General features: G+C 42.4%; 1 protein-coding gene across 1 annotated transcript in view; it reads left to right on the plus strand.

Moving 5' to 3' along the window:
* Positions 1-7879: 7879 nt before the first annotated feature.
* ZNF385D (zinc finger protein 385D) overlaps positions 7880-15388 on the plus strand; it is a gene marked incomplete at both ends in the record, with an annotated part of 433722 nt that continues 426213 nt past the window's right edge. Inside the window, one exon of the mRNA XM_082015332.1 lies at positions 7880-7982. Within this exon, the coding sequence (XP_081871458.1) occupies positions 7880-7982 (103 nt within the window). The remainder of the gene's footprint in view (positions 7983-15388) is intronic.

Consider the following 15388-nt stretch of genomic DNA (forward strand, 5'->3'; position numbering starts at 1 on the left):
TCGGTTTTTAAAAGTCAGGTGGTTCCATGGTGTGTATCTGATACATGTCATGTATTTCCATATCCCTTAGTGCTGCGGCTATCGAAGCTCAACGTGAAAAAAATGTATTGGGAACTCAAGAGGCGTCAAACGTTAAATTGTACTTTTATCTCTAGCTTATAGCAATGACAGAGGCTGGTTGCGACAAGCTGATGCAAACCTGGAGAGGAATGCTGCTTTCCGTGGTCAGCAGCACGGCGCTGGCTTCTGGGAACGACGTGTTATACAGCTCCGCTGTGCACCGGCTAAAATCGGGGCTGCTGCTTGTCTCCTGTCCCTGTCTTGTACATAGGGCACAAATGCTCGTCTCTTTTTCTCTATTCATCCGGTGTTGTGGAAATGTTAATTTTAACCGAGACTGAAAGATCACGTAGGTGAGGCCAAAACGCATCCGCCAGAACTGTGCCTGGTGGCAAAGCCCCTGCTGTTGCCGATGCAGCAGTGAAGAAGTGCTGACAGCAACCCCCACCTCGCATTTCACAGAGTTCTGGTCTCTGCCAGTGTGAGATGTGCCAATCAGCTGGACAGCACATGACCTGACAGGCATCATAATCATGAACGTTACCAGCATCTGCTTCTCACTCTAGGGTGAGATTATTTTTCTGGTGTGTGTATGAAGAGAAAAGTTTTCACAGGGAAAAGGGATACATTGGTTAGGCTCCTGCCAATGGCCTAAATGTCACCCTTCCACCTCTGAACCCTTTCCTCCGCAGGCCAAAAGTGCAAAATGGCAAAAATTCTATTATTTAGGGCAAATAAATACATTTCCAAAAGGTTAAGTAGTTTGTGCCGTTGCACTGTGAAAGTTCTTTTCACAGCACATGAGAGAAGGAGGCAGCAGTGAGACAGAGGTGTCATGCAGTAATATTGGAACAACCTAGGGACCCATCAGCATGCTCTGCTAGACGGTCAGCTCATCAGTGTCAATGTCCTGGAATTCAGCTACTGAATGTGACTGAGCTCTCACCATCCCCTTGACTCTGAATGATCCCTGAACACTGCATGGGTCCAAAATTAAAAGGAATAAACCCTGAACAGAAATGGTTTCATTAAGGGCCAGTGAAAGCACCCAAAAAACTTGGGGAAGGATGAAGGCAACTGGAAAGTTAAAGAAATGTTGTTTTATGGTGACTAGTGGGGAACCAGCCAAAGGAAAAAGAACTAATGCTAGTGATCAGGGATTTCCTCTACAGCTAATTCCAAAGGAATTTCCTTATTTTGGTTCCATATTCATCACTGATATTACATAGAGGCACACAATGTTTTCTTAAAATACTATAGGAGTGGCTCTTAGATACCTATTTGTACTTACTTTAAATATTAATGTAGCAGGTTTTTTTAATAATTAGGTGGCTATTGAAGTAAGGCGGGAAAACGGGCCAAATTATGTAATTTTGAGACATGTGTTTAAAAACTGCAAATCTGCTGTACTCCGTGTGGTTTCCCCCTCGTGTGTTCTCTTTACCGAAAACACCTAAAGCAAGAGTTTTTGACTAAAAGCGAGGGAAGAGCCATACAACGCAGTTGTAGGGTGATTAGACCTCCATAACTGCGTGAGTTTAATTATGTCATCCGGCTGCTCAGTGAGGCTGTTGCACAGCCTGCGTCTGACGTGCGCTCGGCCGCCGCGGCTAGTGCCCAACCTCAGATGCCGCGTTCAGGCGTAACTCCAGTGGAATAAACAGCACAACCCTGAATTATGGTGGCAGAAACAAAGGGCAAACAAACCATTCGCCGTCGCTAGTGCCATAAAACCTGCGTGGGGTGCCCCGCGTGCTCCCGCGACCTACCGCGTGCCGCAGGGACGCTGTGGTTCTTGCGGCTGTCGGCAGGGAGATGCGCTGCCAGGAGAGGTAATGCTTCCTTCCTCCTGTCCTTTTTCAGTCCCTGGCAATAGGTTTTCTGCAGTTTCCTACAGAGCTGCAAATAGAAACTAAGGCTGTGTCGACTCACCGAACCTTTAAGAAGGTGGCAGGTGAAAAAGAGCTAGCCGCCTTTTTTTTGTTTGTTTGTTTGTTTTTTTCAGGGCAGGTTTGCTTTGTTTTTTTCCCACAGCAGGTCAATCGCTTTGTTCTAGGTAGTAAATGAAACGTACATTTCTGCTCGCATCCGTAAGGACTAAATTCTTAGTCCAGATTCTATCGTCAGTTATGTTAAAGTGACTTCAATTTATATTACTACTTTTTTAAAAGAAAGCACAGCAAATACGTTTCTGACACAGTGATGGGGAAATGTATTTACAACAGGGATCAAGTTGAACACCAAGAAAGACCAATAACCAATGTAAGAAATAACACAGGAGTTGCAGATCACACAAAATGTGTGTGAAAAAGGAAGAAATGTGAAATTTTTCTCCAACTGTTAAATTTGTTTGATGAGGAATTCAGAAAATTCAGGGAAAAACTATTTTGTTCTGGAAAGAAGTAGAAAGAAAGATCTCTTTAAACTTTCTTACCATAGCTACTTCTTTCTTAAATTCTGTGACTTGAGGTAATTATAAGCTGAATGTAGCATTTTATGACTGACATCCTAATTCTTCTCTCAAAGACCCCTGGGCATACTTTTGCCCTATATTTACCTAAAATCCCATTCCTCAGAGTACCCAGAGCAGAAGTGCTCGTAAGCACCTGAGAGTAGTGTGCCCTCCTGGGATCCTGTCTCTTACGCGTCCTAAAGATTATCTGTCTTCTGATCCAGCTCTCGAGCAGCATTTCCATCTCATTAGCTAATATGAGGGACCAAGAGGCACCCCTGCTATAAATCCATAGCTTTGAAAGCAGAAATTTCTTTTACTTAAGTTTTGTATTTCAGTCACCAAAACTTGCCTGACCTGAAAGAACAGTAAATATTCAAGTTTTTATACCTGTTTTTACAACTGCTATTTCACTCAGAAACCTCCCAGCTTATTTGTGAGTTATTTGTGAGTTTCCAGGCGGTGCCTGGAAATACATGTTTATATCTCTTGAAATGTTTGGTCACTGAGTTAGTGATGTAAATGTTTCCTCAGCCTGCTCTAAGTAACAGTGAAATATTGAAATATCTTAAACTTCAGATAAATGAACCTGAGATTACAAATCTTGCAGTTGTTCAGTATATTGGATGAAAAGACAAAACCGTGCAGATAACTCTGTCCCACAACAATATCTCAGAGACAGGACTGTGATCGAAGTAGCTCTCTCTGATCAGATTTGAGTAAAAGTTTGGGTAAAATGGACTTTTGGCAGGACAGTCAACGTGTAATAGGATCGTTTCAATTATGAGCTTCCAGAATAGTAACTGGAATGCTCCAAGTTCAAAGCTGTATCCTGTGAGTTTTCTGCATCTCCACACTTATCCCCTCTCATGAAATGGGAATTCTGCCTAACTGTGCATCCACCCAGCACCCCTGACTCCTTGGACAGAATTCTGCTTTTTTGCAATTTTTGCAATTGCTTTTTACAGTCAACTGGATCAAATCCAGTGTGGCATGAAAAGAGTAGGTGCAGTTTATGAGCTGTATCTTCTGTCCTACCCATTGGAAATGCATCCCTTCAGTTCCACTTGCTGGAAAACAAGTTTTCTGCTGTTAGGCATAATAACTGAAGGAACAGAGGTGTATTGAGAGAAACACAGGCAGGGGCATAGAGAACAGAAATGTTGCCTTCGAGCGTGACGTTGTTTCAGAGTTACAGTCTCTTTTCCCTAGTTTCTAGGAGTAGGAGAAACATTACACTTGATTCTGGGAAGTCAAGTAGATGTTGAATTTTGGGAATGTGTAAGCTGAAAATTAAATTTGGGAGATACAAAGTTAAGTCACTATTTCTGCTTTATTCAAAATAAAATTATGGCAGCCGTCTTTTTAGTCAAACATTCAGTACAAAGACCTGACTCCATTGCACATTCCCTTTTATGATGAATATCTAGTCCTCTAAACTTACCCCCAGCTCCATGAAACAGTTATGAGCACAGGAAGCAAAGAATATAACTTGTTTAAGGATGGCCTTGAAGTTTCCTGAGCCAGCCCCGGCCAGCAGCGCTCTCATGGTTTTGGGCGGGTGGGGATCCCTGCTGCCCACCGCGCAGGTGCCGTATCTTTGCTGGACCCGGTGCCAGCGTGTTCACAGCTGTTCTCAGCGCAAGAAAGGAAGAAGACTCGGAAAGATTGTGCTGAGGATTATAAAGCTGTGGTGGGGGTGGACACTGCTATTCCCAAGGCAAGAACCACCACAGCCTGTGGTTTCTGCTCTGTGCCCTGCCTCGTAGCCGGTACCAAAGCCACCTCTTTCTTCCAATCCCTCTAGCACTGGGAAGCGTAAGAGGAGCGTACACAGGTCAACCCAAAGCAATGCATAACTATAGCTGAGGCTGCTGTGAAAAAGCAAGCTGGGGTACAGGTGCCAGTTTAGCTGCTTTATCACAGCTTTGCACCTGTACAAAGCGGGGGGGGGGGGCGTGGCAGCTGCGGGCAGGTAAGTTAACCCAAGCAAAAGACGCTTGTGGTTATTCTGCTTTTGTCTGATTTGCACAAAATCACTTGCATATTTACATAATGCATTATAACCTGGAGGTATCTTTCGGAAGTGCACAGCTTCCCCTGTGGAACATGAAGTGGTGCTACACGAGGAATTGGTGTCAATTTGTGAAGTGCTTTGCTACCTCATCTAGCTTTCCTCTCTTTGCCCAGGTCAGGAGAAGGTAGATATCTTTGGTACCAAAAGAGAGTAAGGGGAAATTCTTTTCGATGGCAAATTACAAGCATGTTGCCAGCAAGTTTTGGTCTGGAAGATGAGAAGGGGCAGAACTGCCTTGGGGCTTCTAGGCTAGAGCTGGATTGCTACCATGGACTGAGCTGGATCCTTACAAATTTGAGGTCGTCCTCAGAAGGTACTGTGTATTCCCCTTTCCAAAGCAAGCAAGTACAATAATTTCAGTACTGAGAAATGGTGCTATTGGAAAGTCTTCCATATTATTCTTAGGTAAAACAACAGATGCCTAAGCAAAAAAGCAAGTGTGGCAATGCTCCTATTTGTGAAGGTCTGAATAAGTCAGTTCAGTACAAGCAAAATTTAGAACACATATTCAAATCACCAGTCTGTTTAAGGTGTCTATGCAAAGAACACGTTAAACAGGGAGATATGACATCCAAATACTCCTTCACCAGTGGAAAAACAGCCCCAAGTTAATACGTGAAAATAGTTGTACATCTTAACATTAAATAAGCAGGAAACATAAACAAGAATAAACAAAAATTAGCCTGCAAGTTATGATGCTACACTAAGGGAATGATAGTATGATACACAGAGGTATCATATAACATTTCTGTATTATTATCATATCTGTACCTTTTCAACAGAGACTGCTCATATTCTCCATTACACCTTTTGTCGGCACACGATGAATAGGTGTGGTGGTCCTTTAAATCACAGGTACTACACTGTACAATAATGTTTAAGGAGACTCTTGTGTCTTTCACTCCTTTAAATAAAAACAAAGAAAAAGGAAAGTTATTAAACGTTGATCATGGAAAAAACAGTGTTTCAAGAAGGGGTTGCCGATGTATTTTTTCAGCTGTGGAAGTTTCTTCAAAAATAGCGCTCTGCACAAAGACAAATTTAAGTATGTAAGGTTGATATAAGTCTCTTTTGCTTTTTTCCTATTTATTAAACCTGTTCTGGAATATTAATTCTACATACAACTATTGCAGATTTTTCCTTCTCCTCACCAATTTCTTGTTTGATATGCTATGTATTTTTATATAATTTAAAAATATTGCTCTCTACAAAACTTTTTTATACTCCGTTCTTAATTTGCATTCCAACTAATTGCTATAGAAGTTTCGTATTCTTTGCAAAAGGAGATATATCTCCAGATGCTTTTTCAGTTGTTTCTCTTTCTGCCTCCTCCCCTGTGTAAATACTATTATAAAAGTACATTTCGCAAAAGACTATTCACTGTAAAACGTCCTCATGTGGAACAGCAGTGACATGATACACCACACACCCATTTGTGTAATCTTTATCAATAACAACAGAAACATCATCAAGTGATAGAAATATATGTGACTTAAGTCGGGCATTTTGGGAGTGTATTTATTCAAGATCCCTCAAGCGGGGATGAATAGCAGGTTTCTAAATGTGATATTATGAGGGTAAGCAAATGAGTCATTATTTGTGTTATAGTGCAAGAGAGTTGGGCAAGAGCAACACTACAAGAGGGAATAAGCAGTCATATCTAACTGTTTATTCTATTACATTCATCACCACAGGGTGCATCTGCATGTGTCAGGTCAAGGTCAGTGATCCTTGTTCACATGAATCATTCTCAGTGCTAATGAAAACCATCCCTGATGCAGCGTGTTCAAACGCCAACAGCTTCAGCAGACGACAGCGAGAAGGAATTCACAGGTGAGGCAGAACGGCTGGGGGGGATGCAGGGCTTAGGATGGATGACGGATTAGCAGGGGCTGTTGGAGGAGATCAGCATTGGAAAAAAGGTGCATAATTTTTATCTGGAGGACAAAACAATGTTGATGCATCGTAGGCTCCTTTACACCTTGGCTGTTTGAGTTTCAAAGCCAAAGAGAGTCATTCAAAACCAAAAAACAATAAAAGAAGGCAACTTGGTTCTGAGCCAGTTTCCAAATAATAAGTTTTTAAGTTATGGTAATAATGAAACCCAACTATTTTTCTCCACAAGCTTGTTCAACTCAAGGAAACAGAGATGGAATACAGTGGCACAGGAAGGAGGTTTTATTTTCCTTTATTTTTCTTTTTGAAAGAAGGATCAGTGCCAATTCTGCATACATTTTCTCTGTATTTCAAAGTGTCCATATAGAAAGAAGATTATGACTGGTGGAGGTGCTGGTGACTTATAGATATATATATGTGTGTGTGTATGAAAAATTAAAAATCAGCTGTGGAATACCTTTTCAGGGCTGTTGCAGTGACTTCTATAATTTGTCATACAGATGGATTTATTACCAAGATTACAAACAAAAGCTATGTGCATTATTTGTACTTAGGAAACATACTGCTCTGCCAAATCCTCTGGACCACAACTGTGTTTCAAACTATTTTTTCTTGCCTGAAAATTGCTAATACTCCATCTCTCTGTGCCTGTAACTTTTTAATCACTAAATCAGATTTTAAAGCGACAACGATTTTCAGAGGCTATTGCGCTTCTGAAATTGCAGTGATCCTCTTACAGAAATTTTGGAGGCCCCGTGCCAAAGCAAGGGGAGGAACGCGATGGTGAGGGAAGTCCTCGGGACTCTAGCGAGGAAGAGGGTGCTCCGCGGAGGTGAGCGAGGGAAGGAGGAAGGCTGCTGCCTCACCACACATGGGTTTGTGGGAAGTGGGAATCTCAGGTTGAGTTACTCATCGTTGTGGAGTCAGGAGTGTGCAGAACCAAGGATTTTGATGGCAGGAGGTAACGTACACACGTTTTTCGGTGAAGGTGCTGTAGGAGGACCTGCCGGCGGGCAGGAGGAGGTCCACGCTGAGCACTGCCATCTCCCAAGCGTGGAAGCCTCCTGCTCCCGGGAGCCCGCCACCGCCTGCCCTCGTGGCCGCCCTCCCCCCGCCGCGGTACGGACAGGGGGCTGCCGCCGCTCTGCCCCCCGGCCGGGCAGGGAGCCAAGCGCCGTCCCCGGGCGCTCCGTGCACCGCCCCGGGGGAGCGAGGCGGGGGGCGCGGGGCGGCGCTGCCCGGGGCTCGGCGCTGATTGACACCGGGCCGGGCGGAGGCGGGCCCGCCGGCACCGCGCTGCTCCCGCCCGCCGCCGCCGCCGGGCAGCGCGTCCCGCGCTCCACCGCCGCCCCCGCGCTCTCCCCGTCGGGCTCGGCGCGGCCCCCGCCCGCGGCATGGCCGGCTCGCTGGGCAGGGGGGCGGCGTGCTGGCGGATGCGGAGCGCGGCGGGCGGCAGGAAGGAGAAGCCGCCGGGCGGCAAGCCTCAGCCGCGGCACGGTAAGGGGGCGGCCGCGGCGGGACTCGGCGGGGCGTGCAGCGAGGTGGGACGCGGAGCCCCGAGGTCCGTGCGGGGCACCCCGCAGGCCACCTTGCCTGGGACTCGTTCCGCTCGCTCGGCTCCTGCGGCGCGGGGGGATCTTCTTTTCCTTTCCCCTTCAGCGGGTGCGAGGGGAGGCGAGCTCCCCGCGCCCGAACTCCGCTGGGCTGCGCCTCATGCCTTGAATTTGCCACATCCCGAGCCCGGCGGGGAGGAATAGTGTTCGCGTGCGTTTTGGCATCTTGATCCGATAGCGGCTTCTCTGACTATTGCAGAAAGCGTTTGCAGCCTGGCCAACGCCAGCGAATCTGTAGAGAGTCCTCGAAATCTTTTTTGGCTTGTATCTGTTTGGTCTTAACGCCCGGGAAGCACTGTTAAAAATACTTGCCCTGTGTGCTCTTGTACCCTCCCTCCCCCTTCATTGTTCGGGAGAGAGATGCTCTCTTCCAAGGCTAAGCAGCAGGCAAGCAGGTCTTCTAAAACCAGATCCTGACTTTGAAAACATAGAAGGGAACTATTGAAAACAAGCGTTCAGGTTCCTGACCCGTTGTTTGCCGAACGGTGAATGCGGTTGCTTAGAGCCAAATCTGTCATGTACGGTTTCCTTACGGTACCGCTTAGCTGTCACCATTGCCTGCTCTGATGGACAAACCCAACAGCTTGTGGAGATACGGTCGCAGTATCTGGAAACGTCCTTAGAATTTGTTCTAGCTGTGCGTTCCTAGTGGGTTTTAAACCCGCTCTTTGGGTAAGTGTGTTTGCAGAAGTCTCTGACCAAACCCCTCAAGGATAAAGTCACCGTTTAAGTTGTGTTTGAGTTCTGCTTTAATTCGTGCTTGTTGATTGTCGGATATGTCAGTCCCCAAAGTAACTTTGTGCCTTCTCCAGAGAAAATAATTTGGCTGAAGGAGTAATTTGTACTCTTCACAAGTGCGCAGAGCCCTGCAACGCACGCAGTGATCTTGACAACAAAGGTGTTGGGGTGACGGGAGGGAGCCTGGCATCTTAGGCGACAGCATTCTGAAGAAGGTGCGTGCTGTGAAAGTAATACCCGCCCCGTGCAGGCATGAAATGAAAGAAAACTAGATGTTGCTTCTCCCACCAATTGTCACCCTGATATTTCGCAGCTAGAGTGATTTTTCAGCCACACTGCTTTTTTTTTTTCCTTGCTTGTGCCCCTTTCATAAGGCAAAGAGGAAACGGAGTAAAAGAGTCTGAGCGAAGATTTTTTTTTTCAGAGGTACAAAAAAACCTTTAAAATAAATGACTGTGCAAGAAAGGAAGCATTATCCAGTTAAATAATAAAAGTGTCTGTTTAAAAATAGTTGTAAGTATTTATCCTGTTAATTCCGAGTGTAATGCTGGTAGTGGGGAATAACTCGCATGAAAAAGAGAGTTGGTGGGATCCCTTTAACTTATATACCTGTTATTCGTGGGTGTTATACAGTAGACCAAAATCCTGGATGCAGTGAAGTTGTTGGGAATTTTGCAATGGACCTGAGAAGAGCCCGAATTGAACCCCCAGACTGTCCAGTGCGAGGTGCTGGGCCAAACTGAAAACCTTTGACCGATACAGCTATGCAATTATGGCAAAGGTTATAGTACTGCAGTATGCTGCCGTGATCAAAATGTGGTCAAAGTAGCTCTACCATAAATTAGTTAATTTAGGGAGATATTTTATAACTTCGTTCCAATTTAGCTTAACAAAAAGGTGTGGTGTGCTTCAGTCTGTCAGAGTTGCTTCTTACAAATGTTTTCTAAAGTATCATGTGACAATTCTCATCTAAGTAATTACTGTAACAACATGGAACACTAAATTACACTGCAGCACATACAGTTTGCATCCCAGTTAATTTTCAACTGTGCTTTAAGGATAATCACTCTTTCTGCCGTACTGTCTTTGCAAAGTGCACTGGACTTATTTACCAGGTCATTTACTATCCATTAACAGCTCCAAATGTAAGGTAAAAACAAAATTAGACCTAATTTGTATATCCCTGATACTGATTGTGTGCTACAGGGAGATTTTTGGGGAGAAAAAAGCGCAGTATTATTTTAGTATGCTTAAATTTTCGAAGTTATGGAAACGTGCTGTTTTCCAAGAATGGATTCTTAAGTAAATTTTGGCTTTTGTAGACAGTATTGACCACTTCATGCAGGAATGGAAAATTTACTTAAAATGTTCAAGGTAAAGCATTAGAGGGGCTGTAAGTAAGATATGCCTAAGAGTAAAATTGTGGTATATGAGCTGTCAGCGATTTTTAACTGGCAAACAGACTTATAGGTTTGACTCATTCATACATACATGCATGCAATTATCAAAGTGAAGTAAGAACTATTCACAAGAGAACTGGGAGGTATCGAAAGTATGAAATGCTTTCAATCTTGAGAAGTAAGTTTGTTCTTTCCCATTTTCTTTTTGCTGCAAAACCAGTTCAGTGGGACACCAGCCTGTGTTGGTAAAGAGTGGCACAGCTCTATGGATCTCAATGGCACCTTTATGATTGACACCAGCTGAAGACCAAGCACAATATTTCTGTGTATGTTTGGATTAAGATATGTTTATTAGGACATCTCTTAAGGGTCTAAACTGGCAGGGTGCATATTGAATTGTGAACACCAGAGCAAACCGGCCATTTAACTGAGTTGTTACAAGTATTTGCCAGCTTTGATGTTCTTCTCACCTGTTAGGTGAGTAATTGTAGAGACTTTTCTATACTTTTCAAATATTTTAAAACACAAATATGAAATTTTCCCTATGATTTCATGTGCAGAAGTTCTTGTTTTACACTTTTGTTGTTTCATACCATGTAAAGCAATGTAAAGTAGGATTTCCACCCATTTTGGTCTAGACAGTAAACAAAGTCTTTGTCAAGACTCCAGCAAGGCTGTCAAGATGATTAATATTAACGGTCTTGTAAAAAGCATGTTGGGTTAGCATTGGCACCTTACCTGTGCAATCTCCCAAGAACTTGAAAACCTAAATAATGGCTACAGCCAGAATTCTATTACTGATACTCTCTAAGCAGAAGATATTAAGGAGTAGCATAATGGAAACCACAGAGTAAATCAAGTAGTATTTTACTGTGCTACTTAAGAAAACTTTGAAATACTTGCATGAAAAAATCTCCTCCCTTGAGTAGTAGATATGGAAAGTTTGTGACTAGAAGTTGTGAAACAGAAAGATGTTTTAAGTTACTTGACACCACCAAAAATAACTTCTGGAGAGAAAGCAATGTTTTATACCCCTTTTTAAAGCTATGTGAAAGTTTCGTAGTGAAAAAGTAGTTCTGCATCCTTAGTATTAAAACAATGACCAGGAGAAATTAACACAAGTAAATAGTGCTGGATGTATGTGTAGGACTGTGTGTACACATAGGTGATATTTTAGACAGAAAATAATTACTACTTAAGCTATTTGATTTTTTTTTCTTATTTTTTTTAACTGCTCACAAAATGTGCCAAATTTATGCTGGGGAGTGGAAGCCCTCTGTGCTTCAGCCAGCACAATGACATCGGTTGGTATTGTGCCAATATATTGGATCATGCCCAGGTAGGCTGGATAAATAAATGTGAGCTGTGACAACACAAACCTCTCTTTCACCTGCACCTGCTGACTAGTTTTAGTTTTCACCTGTATAGTGATGTCACAGAACAAGGCAAAAACTGTTGTCTCCATTTCTGTTTGGCGTTTATTCCTTCTGAAAGTAACCGAAGGGTTGTAGTGCAGTAAGAATAGAAGTCATAGGTTATTGCTCCAGGGAAGTGAACTCCTCTAAATGTGTTGAACTGATGGAAGAATGGGGCGGAAGGAAAAAACCACAAACCTGTCCGTTGTTTTTCTCGTGTATAAGCTTAGATGTATGCACGTATGATGGTGACTTCTGGTTGCTACTGGACTGGCCTAATTCTACACTTGGTAGTAGGGAAATGAAGCTGTGCTTGAGCTTTCCAGCTTCAGATGTTCTCATCTTCACACATTTCTTCTTGAAATATTCAAGAATGTGCTTCAGTGTTTTCTGTCGGCTTGTTCCTTTTTTCCTTCTCTGTCTCCTGGGAAATAATGTTCTTGGTCATATTGAGGTAGTCATAACCAAATCTTCTGTTTTGCTGGAGGCGTAGGTCTCTACGCCTCACTTTTTATGTGTGGCTTATTGTACTATTTGTAAAAGTAAATGTCTGAACTTCATGTAGGTGTTTTTAATATATTTTTATATATATATATAAATCTGCTTAATATAAAAGAGGTTCTCTTCTTGAAACAAGTCAACCTCTTTTCTGTCATCAGCTGGAATAATCTGCAGGTAGACTCTGAATCTTAAAACATTTTTCTAGCCTATATGTTCAGAAAGTGTGAACACTGATGTTATTTCTACTTAGATCTACGAACACTTCGATGCTTCAGCCACTTTTGGGGTCTTGCTAGTCAGTGAGTGTGTGTTTGCCATGTGTAATGCAGAACTTGCTGTGAAAGCAGGTCTTGCTGTGAAATGGCTTTCAAAACAAATGGATGGAGAAAGGGTTTGACTTGGAGAGCAAGAAGTGTTGGCTTACCAAATGTGTTTTAACTTGCTCATACTTTTCCTTGATATAAGCACCAGCTGATACCTCTTTACTTATCTTAATCAGACTATGTACATAATAGGTACAACTTCTGAAAGAATTTGTGTGATTTAGGAGTTAAGTTCCATTCTGTGTATGGTTTTTTGGTGGTTGTTGTTTTTTTGGGTGGGTTAATTTTTTATATTAGTTCACAGTGGTGTTACTGTAAAAAAGGTAATGCTCTTCATGGCCAGAAACGTGCACGATATAACCAGTAGATATCTGTTACATGGCTGTATGTGCCTTTTTCCCTCTAGTTCACAGAAGAGGTTATTTATGATACTGATAAAACCTAGTGGTACAACTTGCACAATTAGAAGTAATCAAAGCTACAAATCCATGGATTATTCTAAATTTGAATTTAGAATAGAATGACAAACCCACCATCTAGATCTTAGAAGCAGACTCCAAATACAATTTTAAGATATTAATTTAATCTCATTTTGGCACAGAAATGTAGTTAAGAAACCAAAGACTTCCCCTCCATTCCATAACCAGATTTATTTTTCTGATCTTTTTTTTTGAAAGAAGATTTGAAGAGTTTTAATCAGAGAGAGGTCACAAATCACTGCTGGGAAATGCAAGGTGTGCTTTAAAAGGGGTGTGTGTGTGGGAAATCATTTTCCTGATCATTTGGCTCCTGCTTTTTTAAAATTGTGAAGCTGGGTGAAATGATTACTCTGACAGAACTATAGAAACTATCTCATTTTAATACATTCTGAAGTATTTTGTATTTTGAGTAACCCTGGCTCAGAGGCATTTTATACTCACATCTGGAAGTTTCCAGTCTTAGTATTCAGTTTAGTGTCTTTGTCTTTCCATTTAGCACTGGCATGTTATAACAATGAATCATCTTGTCCATTAACTAAAGCTGGAATGTCTGTTTATGCACTGAATTTGTTTCATCACGTCGCCATAATAACTGATTGGAACTGTGGCAACTCCGACTGCTTTCCCATATGTACTTGGGCTGGACTTTACCCAGCGCTGCTCTGAGCAGCATAAGGATAAGCCATCAAAAACCTGGAATATCTTTATCCTCCTAGGATTCAACCTTTCTTTCTCATGAAACTGTGGGATAGCATTTTCATATTCTGTCTCCATGTATATGAAATTGGGTAGAGGCTGTCATATTTCCAATCATATGAAAACATAGCAGAGTTGCAATACACAGTTAAACCAGGAATGTTGTTATTTTAAGGTTCACTTTGATACATTCTTTTTTGATGGATTTTAAATCAGTTCTGATTAAAATATTGAAGCATTAAATAAAAAGTGAAACAAAACTATAGTTCCATTCTTGGATTAATTTAATAATGTTAGTAGAGCAGACAAGTGACATAGAGCAAATGAAGGGGCCATGTGGCAGGGAGGCTGAGCCAGCAAATGCAAATTCACACCTCTTGCCACCTGAGGGGCCTTGCAGATAGCGCTCTGGTTGCTATTTAAGCAGAGTGTTTTGCAAATAAATGTCCTTTTGTTAAAAATGTATTACATGCTGGCTGTACCTTGACTCGTTAAATAGCATGTAGCCGTAACTTACTTCGCGGTGGTATCATGGAAATGATTTTCTCGATTTCCAGGAAAAAACCAACTTTGTTGCATTTGGAAGGTAAATACTGAAGGATCAGCTTAATTATTAAAACAAAAATGTTGTGTAAAACGCGTTTTTTTTTAAGATGGCTTTGTGATCCTCTCTTGTGCAGTGTGATGTCTAAGAATATTTTTTTGTGCTCTCTATGATCAACTTTCATTAAGAGTTGTTGATGCCACGTTCCTGTGCAAAGCATCAAAAAGGAGAAATAAGGAGTAGGAATTAGTGGGTAGAACTTTCTCATAAAGGCAGATTGAAGTAGAACTGTTAGTTTGTGATAACGAACCCAAGAGCCTGTGGAAAGAAGTGAGAAAAAAAGACTTGTTATTGTCAATGACTGCATTGAGCTTTGCTGTACAAACCATTCCAGTACTTTGTTCAATACTTTTCACTCTGAAGCTCTGAAACTACAGAGCTGTCTAAACTGCTGGCATTTGTAGTGAGGGGGAGGAATGGGAGGCTGAGGAGAGATAACATTCTCCAGAAGTTGGACTGGGTAAATTTGCGTAGTATAACCAGGTGTCCTCACCAGTTTCTTCTTTTTGGTTGATAGTCACTGTGGTTTCCATGTGGGAGGTCATGGTTGCTGCTAGACAAGAAGTGGGTGTGAGTAAAATTTTTTAAGAGGGAAGTGAGAGGAGGTTCTGTAATGAGAAGCTGTATGCAGAAAGATCAAGGCACCCTTGCGATGTGTTCACATCAGCCAGGATCACAAAACAGATGAGTTGTCCTGTGCTGGGCAGAATGTCTCTGGGCTTCTGCATCATTTTTGAACACAAGACATCCTGATAATGAAAACATTAATATATGGCTTATAATGTTCAAGCCTGAGTTAGAGGGGATAGGACCACAATCTTCAATTTTTATTTAAGCTCGAGGTGAGAATTTTTGGCTGTCTAGCTGTTTGGAATTCCGAGAGCTGTTCAGGTCTGCAAATCCATTTAAAAACTGGAGGAAAGTGGTCTTTAGAACACAAGAAATGCTTTAGGGAAGCACAGTCTTTTCCTTTTCTAGCCTGGATGATGTTCTGTAGGTTCTCTATGGCAGGCTGCTCCCAGTCCAGGTATTGATTTCAGTTAACATTGAAGTAGCCTGAGGGATGATCAGTTGTTTGTGCTAATGGTACAGCTGGGTGCAGCCTAAATTGCTTCAAGCCTTTGGCCTACCAAG

Source organism: Phaethon aethereus (genome assembly GCF_964289735.1).
Source record: "Phaethon aethereus genome assembly, chromosome: 2".
Lineage (NCBI taxonomy): Eukaryota > Metazoa > Chordata > Aves > Phaethontiformes > Phaethontidae > Phaethon > Phaethon aethereus.